Source organism: Podarcis gaigeae (assembly GCF_964106915.1).
Source record: "Podarcis gaigeae genome assembly, chromosome: 8".
NCBI lineage: Eukaryota > Metazoa > Chordata > Lepidosauria > Squamata > Lacertidae > Podarcis > Podarcis gaigeae.
The window spans coordinates 42549440-42567897 of NC_139684.1; the positions used below are offsets into that span (position 1 = coordinate 42549440).

Below are 18458 nucleotides of genomic sequence, written 5' to 3' on the forward strand. Positions count from 1 at the left end.
CTTTTCTGCAACAAGCTCCCGTCCATGGCCTTTCCTTTTGCACTTTCAGAGAGAAGCTTTAAGGGCTAAACTTTGGCTTGGTCCAGGAGGCCTGGACTAAGGGGAAACATAATTTTTCCTTTTCAAATTAGTCCAGGTAAATGTTAGGAACAGTTATTATATCATATATGATTCTTCAGGCTGTGAACTCTCATTTATTTATTTATTGCATTCATAACCCACATTTTCACCAAGGAGCTCTAAATGGTGTACATGGTTCTCCTCAATTAATCCACACAACCACCCTATGAAGTAGGTTAGGCTGACAACCACCCTATGAGGTAGGTTAGGCTGAGAGGCAGGCCACCTAGCCTGGGGATAGGAAGCCTTGGATCTCTGTCAAGCACAGCAACAGGTGCTTGAGTTCCCAAATGGAGCCTAGTCATCCCACTCCGCCACCAGCTGACAATGCCCTTAGTAGATGTAACAATCCCATAATACCTATTTTCCCAACAACCTGCTGCTTCTAATCCCCAGGGCATTTTCTTCCCTCCTCCTCCATTTTTTCTTCCTGTGCCCAGAGGCATGTCTGATCTGGAACTGGAGATCAAAGGGATGTGAAAGACAGCTGCATCCGCATCATCTCAAAGGGTTGAGGTCGTAACCTGGGCCTTCAAGGCCAAATTAAACAGCTATTGAACTAAAGGTGTTGGGCATGGCCCAGTAGGACCTGGGCTGTTTTCACAGCTCTGATGGTTCTGTGGTGGAACTTGCAGTTAAGTGAAGCATGCTTCCTCCCCATTGTTTACCCTGGCTTGACTGTAGAATGCTGCCATGACTTCTTGGAGCAAGGCTGTAGGACACACAACACCTCTAGGAGCACATTCAGAAGGGAGACCTTGATTCTAGTTCTCTTCAATGGGCCAGAGTTAGGCTTGATTCCCTGGTGCTGCCCTTGCCTCTTCCAGGGGCAGTGACTCACATGACATGAACATTTGTAAGTAGCACCTTTCTGCTATTGTGATTTGTGGATGGCATCTGATGAAGCCGGTCTTTACCGGCTCATCTCTGAGGACATCCAGAACTTTGCCACCTTTTTGCTGCACATGAATGCAGCTACCTCTTTGGGAATGTGGTCTTTTTGGCACAGCCACCATCAGGACAGAGTTGAAGCTGGTTAAGTTGGCACCTTTTGTTGCTGCCCATGACAACCTGGTGCCCTACATATATTTTGGATTACAACTCTCATCAGCTTCAGCCAGGGAAGGCACCAGGTTAGCAAAGGCGTGTGGTTCTTTGCCAAGCCAGGGGTTTCTAGTTTCCTGTAGGTCAATTCTGCTTCAGAAGCAATTATTTCCCACGTGTTGGGAATTCCCTTTTTGAGGCTTGTTCTGGTTTGTTTTGCCTTGCAAGAGAGCTGTATTAAGCTGGCAAAGCTCCCACACTGCCAACAGGGCTGAAGAACTGAGGGTTTTTCAGTTGTTTCTGGACTATGGCTCCCATCCCTGCTAATCATGCTGGCTGGGACTGATGGGAGATCAACAACATCTAGGGAATCTCCACTCCCAGGATAAGGCAATGTGGCAATAAGGCTTTTATAAACACACTTTGGACAAGGACAAAAAATAAAATCTGAATAATTATCCAGGTGGGCAATAAAATATCACTTAAAACTATTCTACCTTTCTTAGGCACATTGCTCAATCCTTCCAAGTCCTCTGTGTGAATCTCATTGTCAATCTCTCCTCCTTTCTTTTGAGGCAGTTCTTTCTCTGCTATCCCCTCTGGATTTGGAATTGGAGAGCTGGGAAAGGGCTCAAAAAGCCATCATTTCAAAGTATCCCCACTAGCATCTTGGACATCGGTCCACACAGTTGCCAATGCCTGCCTTCTATGTCACTCCCTGGTGCTTCTCTTTCTCCTGATCTTCCGGTGTCCCCCCCCCAAATAAATTTTATTGGTTTTCCACAAATTTTTAAACACACAACAACAAACAAACAAACAAACAAACAAACAAACAAACAAACATAAATCCTAACCTTATTAAGACTAATCTTATTAACATTGTTAAGCGACTTCCTCATGTCCCCTTGGTTGAATTTCAGTGTATATCATATTAATGCTTTTCCAAAACCTATATTCTCATAAAGTTAACTTAATCACTTAACATCTTTCTCCTGATCTTCAGGTGTTGTGCTGCTGTCGGATGCATTCCCAGAGCGAGTCCTTCCCTACCTGCTGGCCCAATATGGGAGCGCTCATCCAGGCACACAGGAAGCACAGACGGTAGAGACCAGGATGAAAGTGGGGGAGGCCCTGATGCGCATCACACGAGCACTAGGTGAGTTTGCAGCTCCCACTGGGAATTTTGTGCCAGAGCTGCTCCAGCAGCGTGTGGAGCACCAGAACATGTGGCTCTCTGAGGAGGCCTATGCTGGCTTTATAATCATGCTTGTCCAGGAAGTTGAGTAATGCTCATTTACTGATATAAAACCCACAACTGGTTGTACTAAGTGCAGAGTGCCAAACAGCATTGATGTTCCTTGGCAGCTTGGTACCCAGCCTTCACAATCTATAGATGCCTCTAGCTTTGCTGTTCAGTGTGTGGGCAGAACATTCCACCTGGACAGAGCCGTGCTAGAAGAGATCCCTGCTCCTTCTTCCATAGCAGCATCTTTGCCTTCAGGTGCCTAAGCACCAAACTGACAGCAGGGGAAGCTACTGTTGGGACCCACCCAGGTCCCCTGGCTTTGGAGTCACGTCCTCTGGCACAGATTGGAGTAACACAGCATGCCCTGCCCTTACAAAGGAAAATTAGGCATGTCTAAGGGAATGAGTCACCTCCTTTTTCTAGGCCTCAAGTTGTATTAGAATCTGTGCATGCTATTTAACGGCACTATTAATTTTCTCCTTGCTTCATTTCCCCATAAATGGAAGTTCAGGAATTGCCCACCAGTTTCCTGCATGTTACAAGGCACCATTATAAAACTTGGCAGCATTGCCTGCTGTTTCCCTAAGAATGGAGCCCTGTGACTTGTCTGGGCATGACAGTGCCTGAGTTCTCTGGAACTTAGGCCTTTCTTTAAAGGTTTTTGTTTGTTAAAGTGATTGCTTCTTGGTGGCATCCAAGCTCCTCTACACAACTGGGGTCTAGGGGGACAGGTGCCAGCTTAGCAGGGTGCATGAGCCAGTCTTGATGGTGCCACCACAGCCATCTCAAGTCTTTTGTCCACTGCTGTTGCCAGTGAACAGATTGCTCCCTGCACTCTGTGCTGCAAATCCTGCTTGGCCAATTTAGCCTTATTGTGCTTTATATATGTTGAGCCTAACTCATTAAATTACCATCTGGCCCAGATGTTTCTCCATCTGTGCATCCCACCTGTTTGTCTGAAGCAGAAAATGGCTAAAAGACTGGCTTTTAAATCTTTTAGTTTGATAAAAGAGAGGGGAGGATTACAGGGTTTCCTCCTTGGTTTGGCTTCTGTGGCAGCTAAATAAATATTTTCTCAAACAGATGTTCAGTGTGTGAGGACCTCTTCTGATTTTCACGCTTTTTGTGTTGAGGGAACTGGCCTATTTGACATCAGCTTGTCTGCTTGAGAAGCCCTGCATGATGTAAAGGATCCTGGGACATGTGCACACTCAGGCACCAGGGCCATGCTGTTGACCATTATGTACTGAACAGGTGACCTAGAACACTCCTGACACTTCCATCTGATCATGCATTGCAAGAAAGAGGTGGTTGTGGTGGTGAGGAAGCCTCTCTGCCATTAATACTGATCTTCTGATAAGCTTCCAAAGTACAACACGCACCCCCAGATTGAAAACTCCTGTTTGTGGGCTAAGCTGCATCTACCTTGACTGCCCTTTCACTCAGACCAAATCGGAATATTGTGTGCTTCTTCTGAGTGACTGGTTGCCCACTCCAAGCATAAATCATATTCTAAGAGGCTTTAGCATTTCTGGGCAAAGAATGGGGCCTCTGAAGAGACAAGGCTCCAGGCTGTGCAATTTGGCAATTAACCACCTGGTTATAGGCCTTGTTCCAACATAACTGTTGGCATTCAGCACAATGAATTGTGCCCAGCATTCCTTGGAGCAGACCCCTTGAAAGGAATGAGCATGGCTAAGTTAGGCCCATTAATCTTATCTAGTCCAAGGATAACTTAGTTGGATACAGCCCAATGGCTCTTTGAAGTAACTCCTTGAAGTTCACACATGTGTAAAAGCAATGCCAGAATTTTGTTTTCCTCAGCAGGTCTGTGATTTTATGAGCAGGTTCATTGATACCTGGCAAACAAGCAACCCTGTCACACAAGCACACCTAGCATTGGATTCTTGCAAAACTGCCTTCAAACAGAGCACAGCTGGTACCAGCTCAGATCTCCTGAATGAATCTACCCACCTGTTTGCCCCCTTCCTCTCTCTGGTTTTGCTGCCCTTCAGGGATGAGGAGGGGAGCTTCTCCATGGCAACACAACCACCTTCACTACTGGGCTTCTGGTTAGGTCCTCCAGAAACATATACTACCTCCAATTGTGAAGGTAGAGCATGTGGCCCTTTTGGCGCTATGTTGCCCTTTTGGCAGTGATTGGCGCACCCTCTACTCCCCGCTCCCCACTGCTGTGCCTGGTCTGTGCAGCTGCTTTTTCTTCTTGCAGGTAGAAAGAAGGTGCACTCAGACACCTCATCGGCTGGAAAATTCTCTTGGCTCACTGATGAGTTGCTGCTGGCAAAGGGCCCTTTCTTTAAAGATAATAGCATAATTGCTCCCCTGTGTGTCAGGGCTTTACCCTCCTCTCTTTTCTTTTCTTTTCTTTCTTTTTCTTTTCAAGGTGATGCTCACTCCTGCTTTCCCTGCCCCCAGCAAGAGTGCTTTTGGGGGGAAGGGGGGTGGTCCCTGTCCTTCCTAGTCAGCTAAACATCAGGAAGGCTTTTCAAGTCACAATTTTCTTATCTTTCTGCCCTATTCCCATTGCTTTTTATTGTTAATCTTCTAGAAGTTTTTTTGGGTTGTTTTTTTTAATGAATGGAAGCACTTTGGCCACTTAGGTGCTCAGTGATTGACCTAAAAGGATTTTGAGGCCCCAGGCCCATGATACAAATCTGCATGTGCTAATGCAAACTGAGGCTAAGTTTCAGAGGGGGAGTACGGTAATTTAAAGAAATAAAGGTGAGAAGGTACAGGAGATATCCACCCCAGGGGAAAAGACTTGGAGCTCAAGCCCCCTGACCCCCCCCCCACAACAGCCCTGGGCTTTGACACACAAACACACACACACCCCAACACCCCTGGGGACTGCAGCTATGAGGCTGTGTGTGTTGTGGCTTCTCCCACTGCTTGGTCATACATTATGGGTGTGGGGCTGTAGATCTGAATGAGGGTCTCTTGAGGCTGCTGAGGTGTCATACTTCACTCCCGGCCTGTGCCACTCCTACCCACCCTGGTTCTTGCACCGCTGTCAGCACAGCCCCCTATTTGGCATGCACCAACTAGTTGTCTATTTATAGACCAAATTAAACCAAAGTGTTTTGTACGTCTTCACATTTTTCAACACTACAGCACTATTTAAGACTGTGCTCGCTATTCTTAAAAATCACTGGATTTCCTTCCCCACCCCCTGCTGCTAATCTTTTCTGGGATTTGCTTTGCTTTGGGGTTGTCTCTGCTCCAAACGGCTGCAGGGAGTGCTGGCTGTGGCAAAAACCCTTCTGCACCTCTGGATATTGGTATCTCTGGTGTGGAGGAAAACCTTTCCAAAGTAATGTTGGTTATTCTGCCTTTGTGGCAGTGTAATAGCGAGAGTTGCACCACTACAAAACTATGACTTACTGCTGGAAGCAAAAGGGGCCTAATTTTGACCCACCTGCTTTATCATGGCACAGATGCATCTGTTGCTGAGGAGAAGGACTCCAGTGATGCTCTGGGAAGGAGGAGGACTGGAGGATGGGAGGTGGGGTGCCTAGGCGAACCCTGCCCTGCAGGTCCTGACTGCAGCAAATGCCCTAAGCTCTGGGGTGCCTTTTGCAAAGGGACAACTCCTGCGCAAGCAGACCGCCTGCATCCCAGGAGGGAGCAGCTGGTTTGCAACAGTTCTGCTGCTTTCATGTCAGCCCTCATTAGAAAGCAGATTTTCTTCTTCAGGCAGCAGAAAGCTGAAGACAAGTTGAGATCTGTCAGCTGGCTGGAACAGTTAAAGAAGGAAAGGGAATCTGTGCAACCTGACCCCTGTTGTGTGTAACTTCAGGAGTTTTGGGGGGGGAGCAGCTAGAACTGTGGCTTATATGTGCCTGTGTAGTCTCATTTTTCTTCTCTTGGGGTGGGGAGGAAAGAGGTGCTTCTCCTCTCCCCCTTCCAGGCATTGCTGAAGGATTTGCATTATCAATGGAGTTTAAACACATTAAACCTTTACCAGGATGTCAGCTGAGACACTTCCTCTTCTTATTCAGGGATCATTCACTGCATGGGGGAGGGGGCTGGGAGGGAACCTTCTTTGTTCATTCAGCTCCTGACCTAGGCAAAGTGCTGCTTTCGTAGGCAAGAGTCATAATAATTAGACCTCCTCCTCCTCCTCAGCTGTCTAGGGGCGCCTGGGAGGGAGATGCTTCTGACACCCTGGGTGGGTTGGTGCACTGCAGGCCTTGCATCCCACCAAGGGGGGGTTAACAGTTACGAGGGATGCAAGCTAATTTCCTTCAGCAGAGTAGACAGCTCCCCATCTCACCCCAAGTACGACCGCTATAGACTTTACAGCTTGAAAATGTGTGTGCAGAGGCAGCTGGTACCTGAGACCAAAGCTGGGCTTGTGCTGGTCACAGAGCCAAAATGGATTTTTGTGGAATAAAGATATCTACAAGATTCTGCTTACTGTGCACAAGTTGTTCAAGATACAGAATTTGAGGTTGGTTCTCAGCTTAAGAGTTGAGAAAACAGAGCAAAGGTTGTAACTGTGCAGCAGCAGAGGTACCCTCAGCTGGCATCCCTCCCCCACTCCTCCTCCATGGCTGAAGCCCCTTCAGGGCAGATGCATATGTGTGTGCCTTTTGTCCCATTGACATGCAGGTGAGACAAAGACCAGTGGGGGGGAGGATTTGTATGCTTTGGAATTCAGGGGGAACCAGAGAGGCGGCTAATGAAAATTAAGGGATTACCCTTTCATCCTGTGCCTGCCTGACAGTGTGGCAGGAAGCACCAGGGTGTATCCAGTGCAGAAGTGGCCTGTCATGTAACTCTTGTTCTTGTCTGAGTGCTTGAATAAACCCACATTCAGTCCTGCCTCATTGTGCTCCCCCCACCCACCCAATATTTCTGCAGCAGCAAGTTTGCACACCCCACTGGTTCTACTTAGTCACAGCGGCAGCAGGTGGGGGAGCAGTTGCCACAGAGCAAAAGTCTTCTGGCTCTTCCTTTTAGACTTGTTGCCCTTTGCTGTTCTGTGTCATGGGTTAAGGAGCGCAATCGGATTGCTCACTCTAGTTTTCACACGCTTTGCTGTTTCTAATGCACTTGGTCTGCTGTGGCCTCTGAATGGGCAAACAGAAATCCAGGTTGTGTATATTTGCTTCCTCTCCATTCTCTGATGAATAATTTTGTGAAACTTGAAAGAAAGCTGGCGTACTCTTAGACTGGCATTAAATTGGTGTCGTTAGTAAAAGGCATGATGTTACCTTCTGCCTGACCCCCTTGGGACTGACATGACAGCCACATTCTATTCTGTTGCATGCGAATCATAGAATCTAGAATCATAGAATTGTAGAATTGGAAGGGATCCACCCCAAGGGTCATCTAGTTCAACCACCTGCAATGCAGGAATCACAGCTGCCTGACAGATGACCACCCAACATGTTTTAAAACCTCCAGTGAAGGAAAGTCCACCTCCTTCTGAGGTAATTCATTCTACTGTTGAATAGCTCTTGCTGTCCTTTCTTGTAATTTGAATCCATTGGTTCAGGTCCCATCCTCTGGAGCAGCAGAAAACAAGTTTGTTCCATCCTCCATGTGACACCCCTTCAGATATTTAAAAATGGCTTCTCTTTTCTAGGCTAAACATACCCAGCTCCCTCAAGTGTTCCTCATAAGACTTGGTTTCCAGCACTTTTATCATCTTGGTTGTTCTCCTTTGCACACATTCAAACTTGCCAATATCCTTCTAAAACTGTGGTACCTTTTTCACATTGTTGACTTACATTAAGCCTATGGTCTACCAAGATCCTAGATCCATTTTACATGGGTTGGTTCTTCATGGTTCTGAGTTTGGGCATCTTAACAGCAACCATTTTGAGGCACAGGAATACGGCTACTTCCACACCCACAGCCCTACTCACTACTCACTACAAAATCCCAGGGACCTTTGCAGCATTGTGGTCCAGAACTGACTGCAAAGATTAAGAGGGCTGGACCGGAGCCTTTCAGCCCCTGTGACCAGAGTCATTTTGGAAGTGTCCTTCCTCCCATTTTATAGATGGGGAAGTAAGGGCAAGCAGTAGTGAAAGCAGAATTGAAAACATCCTTCCGGGTCGAAGTTCACATCACTCCTTCCCTGAAAAGAATGAGCTTTTTGCACCAGCAGCTGTTCATGTATCTGCTAGGAGTGCTGCTTGTTGGGTCAGGGTGAGCAGCGCTGCAAAGTCCCAGACACTCTTACTCTTTCTCTCTCTCTCAGTAAGAGAAAAATCTGCTCCCAAGTCAGCAAGAATTGACTTCAGGATTCCTCTTCTGGGCAGAGAAGAGGAATTTGGGGCAGTAAGAAGCATCACCTTTCCTAACAGGTGGCTGCCTGACCAGCCATCCTGGGAACCTGCTCAAAAGGTGCAACAAAAATCACTAGGTCATTAGCTAGGACTGGCTGGGGATCCTCCTGCACAGAAGCCACAAGAGGCTGGGCTGCTCAGAGGTCAGAGGTGAGTCCAGGAAAACTGGCGTCACATTGTAGATGCCCATGGGCACACATGCTGACAGCTGCCGCTCTGAGCCACAGGCCAGTGGATGGTTGCATAAGAAGGGGGGGTTGTGCAGATGGGCCAGGCGCCTGGTCAGCTGTGAACACTCGCCAAAGCGTGTGATCTTGACTGGTCGATAGCAGAGCACCGCTGGCCAAGGTGACTTCTAGATTGGAGCTGCAGCTCATTGCCATGTGATAGATAAGTTTTCAATTTAAACCACCACAGCTTTATTGTCCAGGCTGTGTGACGCTGCCACCTCCAGCAGAGCTATCCTCTGCCAACCACCTGCACTGTCTGGTGGTTTACACGTGAGTCGGAAAATCATTGCTGATGGAAGGGAGGTGGCAACACACCAAAAACCTGGGATCTCCATTTGGCTCCTTATCTCTGCCCATCTCGTTGTGTCCTCCATGGAGCAGGCCGCTTTTCCCCAAGAGATATCAACAGTGCTGGCCCCCACCCAGCCAAAGCTCTTGCTTAACAAGAGTTTTATGTATTTTTCATGGGTGACAAGTTTAATACATTCTCTATCTCTTTGTCTACTTCTTCTCCGTAGTACAGAGCTCTGTTCTGCAAAAGGTGAGTGACTTAAATAATCGGAACCTTTCTCTCCCCCGCCCCCACTCTTACAGGAGACATGGCCTTCTCATACCGAGACAACCTGATCCACGCCTTTCTGCGAGGAGCAAGAGATCTGGATGGCACTCTTAGGGCAAGCAGCCTGTCCAATCTGGGAGAGCTGTGCCAGATACTTCATTTTCAGCTGGGCTCTGTGGTCCATGAGGTATTGGCCACATCACCTCCTCTCTAAAGCTTTTGTTGCTACTGGAACATGGCAGGCTACTGGGGTGGCATGCTTGGAAGGGGAGGCTTATATAACTTCCTCCCAAATGGAAACCTGTGGCCTTATTAGTGCTGGTATATACCCCCCATGCTATGAATTCCTTTTGCCTCTTTGGCTTCTGAGAGCCCCTTCGACATACTCCCTCTGCCTAGTGCACTCCAGGTAGATGTTTTAGACTCCCATTAGCCCCAGGCAGCACAGTCATGTGATACTGGGACAGATGAGTGTTGCAGTTCAAAGCATCTGGAGGGCACTGTGTTGGGGAAGGCCGCTGTAGGGCATTCTCACAGACTTCTTTTTTTCAGACAGCGTAACGCTTTCCAGTGCCTTTCGCCTTCTGCCCACTAATATACTCTCCACTGTCCTGTGCTGTTTGATAATTGAGTATCTTCCATTAAACATGGGCAGTACTGGTGTATTTCAAGGTTAATTCCATCAGAGCTACAACTGGGTGCTCCAGGGACAGAACACTCACAACCATGCATTTCTGTGTCAAGCTGTGGAACACCTGCCTCATACCAAGTCAGGCTATTGGCCCATCTAGCTCAACATTGTCTGTTCTGACTGGCATCACCTCTGCAGGGTTTTAGACAGGAGATGTCCCCAGCCCTACTAAGAGACGCCAGGAACTGAATAAGGGACCTTCTGCCTGCAAAGCCAATGCTCTATCAATGAGTCACAACCCTACCTCAGTCTCCCCAACCTCTCCTGGGTTTTTGTATCTGTATTTTCTCCTCCTCCGTAGCTCAGTGGTAGAGCATCTGCTTTGCATGCAGAAGGGCTCCAAATTCAACCCCTGGGGTCTCTAGCCAGGGCTGGGAATATCCCTGTCTGAAACCTAGAGAGCCTCTGCTATTCACTGCAGATAGGACTGAGCCAGATGGACCCAATGATCTGACTTGGTAAAAGGCAGCTTCCTTTGCAGAGATGAGAGCCACAGGCCAAGCACAATGCTAAGTATCTAGTACAGGGGTCAGCAACCTTTTTCAGCTGTGGGCCGGTCCACCATCCCTCAGACCATGTGGTGGGCTGGACTATATTTGGGGTAGGGGGGGGATGAACGAATTCCTTTGCCCCACAAATAATCCAGAAATGCATTTTAAATAAAAAGACACATTCTTCTCATGTAAAAACACACTGATTGCCGGACTGTCCACAGGCCGGATTGAGAAGGCGATTGGGCCGCATCTGGCCCACGGACCTTAGGTTGCCTACCCCTGACCTAGTAAGTAAGTCTTACTGGAAGCTAGGGTGTGCCTTTTGCTGCCTGGAAGGTTGCTGAATGGACCCTTAACAGCCAAGAAGTCTGTGTTTTCCATTTGCCCTCTGCCACTTCTCCAACAACTAGCTGGAGCAGGGCTGTGAATGCTCTTGCGTCCAATGATGCACTTCGGTGCTATGGAGATGGGTGCCATGGAAATACGTGCCCACCAGGCAGGTACATCTTGGTATTCACAGGCAGGAGGGATCAGTTCTCTGGATTCTGCACAGTAATGCTTTTGGGGGCTACCTCCAAGGATAATAAGTTCAGAGGCATGTTGTGTGCCATTTCAGGGTCACTTGACCCAGGCCCTCCTGCTGGGTTAAGAAACCTGATGAAAGCTCTGTCCAGGGTTAACTAATCTGCAGAGACACACACTACATGTTGCAGCCTTTTGTTTGGTGTTTAGTTAAACCAGAATGACATCCTAATTGCTACCACAGGTGAGAAACTGAAAGCCACCCATACGTATATGTGAAAAGGGCTACGGGGTGGAAAAGAAGTCCATAATTGGACCACTGTGTTCACACTATACCTTTGAAGCACATTCAGATCACCTTCTTTCCCTTAAAGAATTATGGGCACTATTATTGACCCCTCACAGTATTACAAATCCCAGCAACCCTTAACAAACCAGTCCCCAAGTTTATTTGAGGTGTGTGGGTCTGTGTGCTTTTAATGTGCCTTAAAGACAATAGTGCGTACACAACCTTTGTCCTCAATAGCTGTGAGTAAAATAGGCTGGTTTTTTTATACATTAAAAAAACACATTATGGGGTATCTAGGTAAAATGATCATAAGCTTCATTCCCACAAAGGTTTGAAAGAATCCTGCTGGGTGCATTGGAAGCAGCCTTATGTAGCAGGTCAGACCCTTTGTCTGTCTAGCTCAGCAGTGTCTGCTCTGAACAGCAGCAGGCTCTCCAGGGTATTGTGCAAAAAGAGAAAGCTTGCTCATCACCTGCTACATATGTGAGATTATTTTAATTGGAGAGGTGTCACCTGGCAGGATTGAACAAGACGCCTTTTGCATGCAAAGCAGCTGTTTCCCCTCCTCCTTCCTGCAGTGCTGAAGCTGGAATAGCAGGAGGTGTGAATGCCCTCTTGGTGTCAGGAGCTGTGCATGACAGCTCTGCTGCTGCCTATTGCTATAGCTCCCGTGCATCTACAGCAGCACACTGGGAGGAGGTGGGTGGCTTGGTGCAGATTTCAAGCCACACTTTTCCATGTGTGAGGAGGGAGAGAGAGAAGGATGCTTCTGGTTCTGCAGCGGGCCAGGTGCCAGCTGATTCAGCAGGAGCTGCTGCAGAGGGGGAGGGGAAAATGCTGCCCTTGAGCTGAAGGAAGGAGGCTACAGTGGGGAACTCTGTGCAGGGCAGAGGCTTCTCTGCCAGTTTCAGAACCAGCAGCAGGGACCTCCTTGGAGGCCAGGAAACAGGAGTTCTGCCCACTCACCACAAGCTGGGTGGCAGTTTCCATGCCATGAATGTGAATAAGCTCCAAGGCAGGAGTAGCTGCCTTTGCTCAGGAGTTTGCAATATTGACCCTTCCCACCAAGATGGGGAAGAAAACTTCTACCTCTCTCACTTAAGTTTCCTTAGCGTAGCATTCCACAAGGGATTTTAGAGCAAAGGCTGTCGCTCAATGGCAGAGCATCTGCTTTGCATCCAGAAGGTCCCAGGTTCAGTCTTTAGGTGGGGCTGGAAAGATCAACCTCCTATTCTCTTGACTGTTCTGGTGTGGTGGGCTTTGATTTTGTGCTCAGGTTTGCTGTGCAGGCACTCCTGAGTCCCCAGCCCACAGACCATCACAGGTGGGCAAAGTAGTCTGCCTGTCCTAATAGGGTCTATGACTTTATCTGTCTGACAGGTGACCTCATGTCTGACAGCAATAGTGAAGACCGACGGTCAGGTTGAAGTGCGGAGAGCAGCCGTCCATGTGGTGGTGCTTCTGCTGCGCGGCCTCAGCACGAGAGCGGTGGAGGTGAGCTGCTTCCCTTCTTGATTCTGCCCAAAAGAGAGATGCCCTGTAGCCCAGGCTCCTCTGCTTTTATGGTTGAGACTGGAGGTAAAGGTTTTTCCCCACTCCCCCTAGGGCCAGAGCTGTGCTTTGCCCTGCAAGTGCCCTGTGTGAAGGGGAGTGGGCAACACCAAAGAAAATGGACAAAAAGTAAAAGGAGAGGCGCACCTTGAGCTGGTGCCCAGAAGCCGCCATTTATGTTGTGAAAATTGCCTATCATGTCTCAACTGTAGGTCTTCTCCCCTCTATAGCCTAGCAACAGAACCTCTTTCAGTACTGAAAGTGAAAGCCTATACTCAAGAGCAAACAGTCTTTTACTCAGAATAAGACCCATTAACGTCTGAACACAACTTCACAAAATAAACGACTTGCTTTCCGGCAGCAGACTGAAGGCTGCCTCTTCCCTTTTCCTGTGTGGGCAGCATCCTTGCAGCAAGGCTCAGACTGCCACAGCTGGTTCTATCCCAGCTATCTCAGCAGTGGGAATTTCATTTGCAACTACCATTGACTCACTGGAAAAAAGATTACAAGAATCATGTTCATCTGATTGTTGCTGCAGGCAGTCAATGAAAGGTGTGGCCTTCTAGAACTGCCCTGGTGCCCTTCCAAGGTGAATTGCCTCCCAAGTTGAGGCAAAGGGCAGTAGAAGCACCATCCAGGCCCAGGAAATTCTGTTCCTGCTAGGATTTCTCTCCAGCCATATTCTCAGCTTGTTGCTGCTGTTGCACTCTTGTCCTTGATTATTACAGATGGTGGAAGTGACCTTGAATGAACGACACAATGGGAGGTGGAAATACTTCCTAAAGTTTTGAAAGCATAGGAAGCATTATCCTCCTGTAGTTTTTAAAGGGAAAAGACATTTGGAAATATTTGGATTATTATTTTTCTAGTATTTACTAGACTGCCAGTACCAAACCCAATTTATATCACTGGAGCGCAAAGATACAATATACATGCAGTTTCCCTGACATTGTCAAACAGGGATAAAACAATTGCAGAGTAGCAGCAGAGAAATGAAAATCTTCAGGTCTTCATTGAGCAGGAGTATTTTGGGGGAGGGTTTTTGGATTTTAATCCCTTTCCCCATTATTCCATAACATAAATTGTTCATTTTTTATTTCCAAGTTTCTCTCTGCCCCCAACCCAGTAATGGTGTCACAGGCCACTTCCTTTTAAGAATAGGAGATGAATGTTACTCCATTAGAGCCTCTGCATGGTTAATAATAAAATTCAAAAACAATCAAAACAATCAGCAAACTTCCCAAAGGAGATAAGCAAGTTGCCAAACTGCTGAGGGTTTTGGGATGTATTCCTTGTATTGAGGCTGTGTATAGTGAATAAGGCCTGCTGGGACTTGTGGCTTCTACAGGCTGCCCACCTGAGTTTCAAAGCACATCAGCATCAGGTGGAGCTGCCTTGGCATGGTTGGCCAGGTGCAGGCCAGGAGCCCTGGGCAAGCTGCCACTAGCGGATCTCTTTTGGCAGGACACTGGGGAGTGCCCCCTCCAGGAAGCCCAGGGACTGTGTCTTCTTCCTCCTGCTCCTTTCTACCTTCACTCCTAGCCAAGCCCTGTGGGGATGGGCTAGCCATTCTGGGCTCTGAGAGAAGCTGCTTGACTCTCTGCCTCTCCTGCACAGCAGTGCTGTTTCTTTGGCAAAGCTGCTTCTCTTTCTACCCTTGGACAGGCAGAAGCCTCAGTGCCAGGCACCTGAAATGAAAAGGGCATTTATGCACAAGTCACTCTCCAACTGCCTTTCAAGGGGAGGGGAAATCCAGCCCTCTGCGAATGCACACACCTTTGCAGGCCAGGCCCGCAATTTGGTTGCTCTTGTGGCTCTCTCATCAAATGCCCCTGCACAAGCTCATGCTGAAATTGGGAACCTTTCAGGCTAAGCAAAACTCTTTGCCTTGTGACCCCATTGCATCCTCATGCCAGTGGATGCTTTTCCTCTTGGGCTTTGGAGAGCTCTGCACCTCAGGAGAAAATGAGGACAGGAGTTCCAAATTTGAACTGAACCAGCACAAAAGTTGCCTTCTCACCTCCAGCACAATCATGGCTGCAATTTTGCAAGTTTTGACCTGGTGCAGGTTCCCATCTGCAGCTTTCTGGCTTTTAATGATTTTCGTTTTCTTTTTTGCTGTTTCACTTTCCCAACATTAAAAGTTCTGGGAAATCACCATTATCTTTTCTCAATGTGTCATGCAGCAAGGCAACTCTGTTTAGATCATTCCAAGCTCCATTACCTGCCACCAGGTAGCTCTGTACAGTAGTTCAAGGGTCAGCAGTGTGTTTTCACTACACAAATTAATCTCAGGTGCTCAGGGTCTGTAATGAAGCCTGGGCAAAACAGAAGGGTGTGTAGAGCACCTTAGATTCAGAATCCAAAAGATGATAGATGGGTGTATACTAATTCCTTGCTCTGGGGACCAGATCAGGCTTACGGAATTTTCTAGCACAGATCTAGACAAAAGTATTTTCTGACAGGCAGCTGCAAAGGGAGCCCTTTAACCGCAGTTGGTTGGACAGCTGAATGGCTTCTGGGGCATGAAAGGTTCTTTTGGACATTGCACATAACTCTGCCTCTCCAATGGGTATTTCTTTTCCTGGTGTGGAATAAGCATTCTGACAGCTCACTATCATGACCTCAGTTGTTCCTAGGAATAAGAGGGAATCTCCCAGACTGGTGCAATGCTTTCCTGCTGGAGGTGTTTTCCTATGGTGTTGCAGAAAAGGAAGTGGTGTCACACCTTCAACAGGGGCAAAGGCTATCGATCCTATATTGGGGAAGTGCCTGGGCTCAGTGGTAGATCATCAGCTTTGCATGCAGAAGGTCCGAGGTTCAATCCTGGGCATTTCTGCATAGGGCTGGAAGGAACCCCAGTCTGAAACTTGGGAGAGCTGCTACCAGTCAGCGTTGACAATACTGAGCTAGATGGACCAATGGTCTGACTCCACATAAGGTTGCTTCCTATGTTCCCATAGCCAGGCTTTGATCTGCTGTGGTGGATATGTGGGCACAAGAAGCCACAGGGCTTTGCCTTATTTCTGAAGTGAGCATTCATCAGGCAGTCTCCAGCAAGCCCTATATATAAAAGTTTCTGTTTTCAGAATCTGCTGCTGCACGTTTGTTGCAAGATGCAAGACAGGCCTCTGTTGCTTTGCAAAGGTCACCTGCTGCAGGACCTCAGTGGCCAGAACTCCCTTGGTGCAGTGGGAGGTGGAGGAGGCAGAAAATGTGTTGAGCATTAATGAGAAGCTTGTCTGGGTGGGATTACCTGGCTGTCCCACATGCAGACTGTGATTAGAGAAACTTGGAAAAGTATTCTCCCCCTGAACCTCATCCTGACAATCTATCAGATCCTTCAGAAAAAGGTGAGAAACTATTGAGAAAGCATTTCAAGACAAAGCAGAGGCCAGTCTGGCCTTTGTTTGGTGCTCAGAAAGAACACTCTCCCATACTCTGCCTATGCATTATAGGCACTAGGGATCCAAATAGTTCACTCCCACACACTCAACCCTGATTCAACTTTCTCTTTCCTCTTCCCCTGCCCCCCCCCAGGTTCTCCAGGGTGCGCTGCTGGAACTCTACCACCTGCTGAAGTTTGTGGTGCGCTGCGAACAAGATGAGGTCACTGTACTTCACGCACAGCTGGCCTTGGAGGAGCTGGATGGCATCATGAGGCAGCTCCTGTTTCCCCGTCAAACTCTTGAGAAAAAGATTGAGGTCCTTCCTTAGGGAAGCACAAGTGCCAGTGGATCAGAGGACTCCTGCTACTGTGCGGCACAACCTCAGAACTGTACCAGGGTCCCTCAGGGAAGTGGGGTTTGGGAGCCGAGCAGCTGGGCTCTTGAACCCCTGTGGCCTCAGAAGTGCTAGTCTGCAATGAGGGAGTGGCTGGTCCTTGAGCTGTGGCTCCTGAGAGCAGACTGGGCCATTGCCTGCCTAGAACATTGCTCCCACGGGCAGATTTTGCAGAAATTTGACACTTATTGAAGGGTGTCCCTTAGGAGGGAAGGACTGTCTTGGGGCTTCTGCTGGGATCAGTCAATGCAATAAATTTAATAGGGGAAAACTTTCTTGTGTGGAAAGTATGCATGCCTTCATAGACCAGGGTCACATACCCCACCTGACTGGTAGCAGATGGTGTCCAGTGGAGAGGGAGTCAAATTTAGAGCAGGTATAAGAGGAGTAGCTATGATCATGAATCACAGAGTCCCTGGCTGTAATCCCTGGTTGGCTGTGAAGTCACCAGCTGGCCCTACGTGAACTCCTGCCTTGTATCCTCTTCCTTGCTTTTTATGGGATGTTTCTTATTTGCATGAAATGAAGCTGAAGTGTGGTCCCGTCCTTCACAGGCCCTTGACTGGGGCATTCCATTCTGCCTTTTGCTTTTTGTTTTGGACTGGACTGTAAATGAAGCAGAGGAAAATTTGTCTAGATTTCTTTTTAAAAAAAATCCTGCATGACTCAGTTATAGGAAGTCAGCTCAACGAGTTTACACCTAATTGTACTTTGGAAATTCTGTAAAAAATGTATTTTAAAGAAATAACAGGAGGGGAACAAGTTCACACCTCAGAATGGCATGATGGAGCTTGAACAGTCCTCAGCAATCCCTTCTGTGGTGGCTAGAAAGGGACACTCAAGGCCACTGCTATGTTAGCTGTCTGATTAGTCCTCCCCAAAATCTTCACCTAGTGTAGCCTCGTAGCTTAGCTCTAACAACAAAAAGAGTCAGTCAAGGCAAAATCCAGTATGTCCACCTTTTCGGTACACAATACAATAAAAGGAAGGTATGGAATGGCAGCTGCTGGGCAAGGCCTTCCACCACTCCAACCCTTTTCTTGAGAACTAGAGTAAAAAAGGTGCCACAGAGCATTAAAGGGAAACACTTCTTCTAGTCATCTTATGCAACAATGTTGACTGCTGCAATTGCATTCTTGACAACCTGGAAACGCTCACACCTACTTCATACAAATTGCTTTCATTGAAATACCCTGTTGTGTGTTGGAAACTTTGCTGATGCATTGAAATGCTTCTTCACGCTTGACTAATCCTAACACTCATCGGGAGTACTAGCAGCTGCATGAATAGTGTATAATCTGTGGGCATGGAGCCTTCCACCAGGGATTGCTAACCTGTGCCCCCCTCCCCAGATGTTCCTGAAGTCACATTGCCCCCAGCCAGCATGGCCAGCGATGATGGATGTTATAGTCCCAACAACATCTGGAATGCCAAATACTTCATGGATGTTATAGTCCCAACAACATCTGGAATGCCAAATACTTCATATCTTCAGCTCACACACACATAGGCAAAAAGCTTGCAGTCTGGGGCATGCAATGGAGAAAAGAGGAAGGAATGAAATAACACAGGCAAATAAAGTTGAATGTACTTAAGTTCCACTCTTGTT

At 47.7% G+C, this 18458-nt stretch overlaps 1 protein-coding gene and 1 long non-coding RNA gene across 4 annotated transcripts in view; one reads left to right on the forward strand and one right to left on the reverse strand.

Moving 5' to 3' along the window:
* Nucleotides 1-17124, forward strand: part of TANGO6 (transport and golgi organization 6 homolog) — a 44540-nt gene extending 27416 nt beyond the window's left edge. Inside the window, exons 15-18 of one of the 3 annotated variants that reach the window (XM_083752142.1) lie at nucleotides 2168-2320; nucleotides 9555-9706; nucleotides 12896-13009; nucleotides 16607-17124. In XM_083752142.1, coding sequence (XP_083608268.1) covers nucleotides 2168-2320; nucleotides 9555-9706; nucleotides 12896-13009; nucleotides 16607-16783 — 596 coding nt within the window. In that variant the 3' untranslated portion in view covers nucleotides 16784-17124. Of the gene's footprint in view, nucleotides 1-2167; nucleotides 2321-9554; nucleotides 9707-12895; nucleotides 13010-16606 lie in introns of those variants that run through there. The other 2 variants (XM_083752143.1, XM_083752144.1) reach the window with 2 other exon arrangements.
* Nucleotides 1-18458, reverse strand: part of LOC310850607 — a 168967-nt gene that overhangs the window by 29227 nt on the left and 121282 nt on the right. The window lies entirely within an intron of this gene.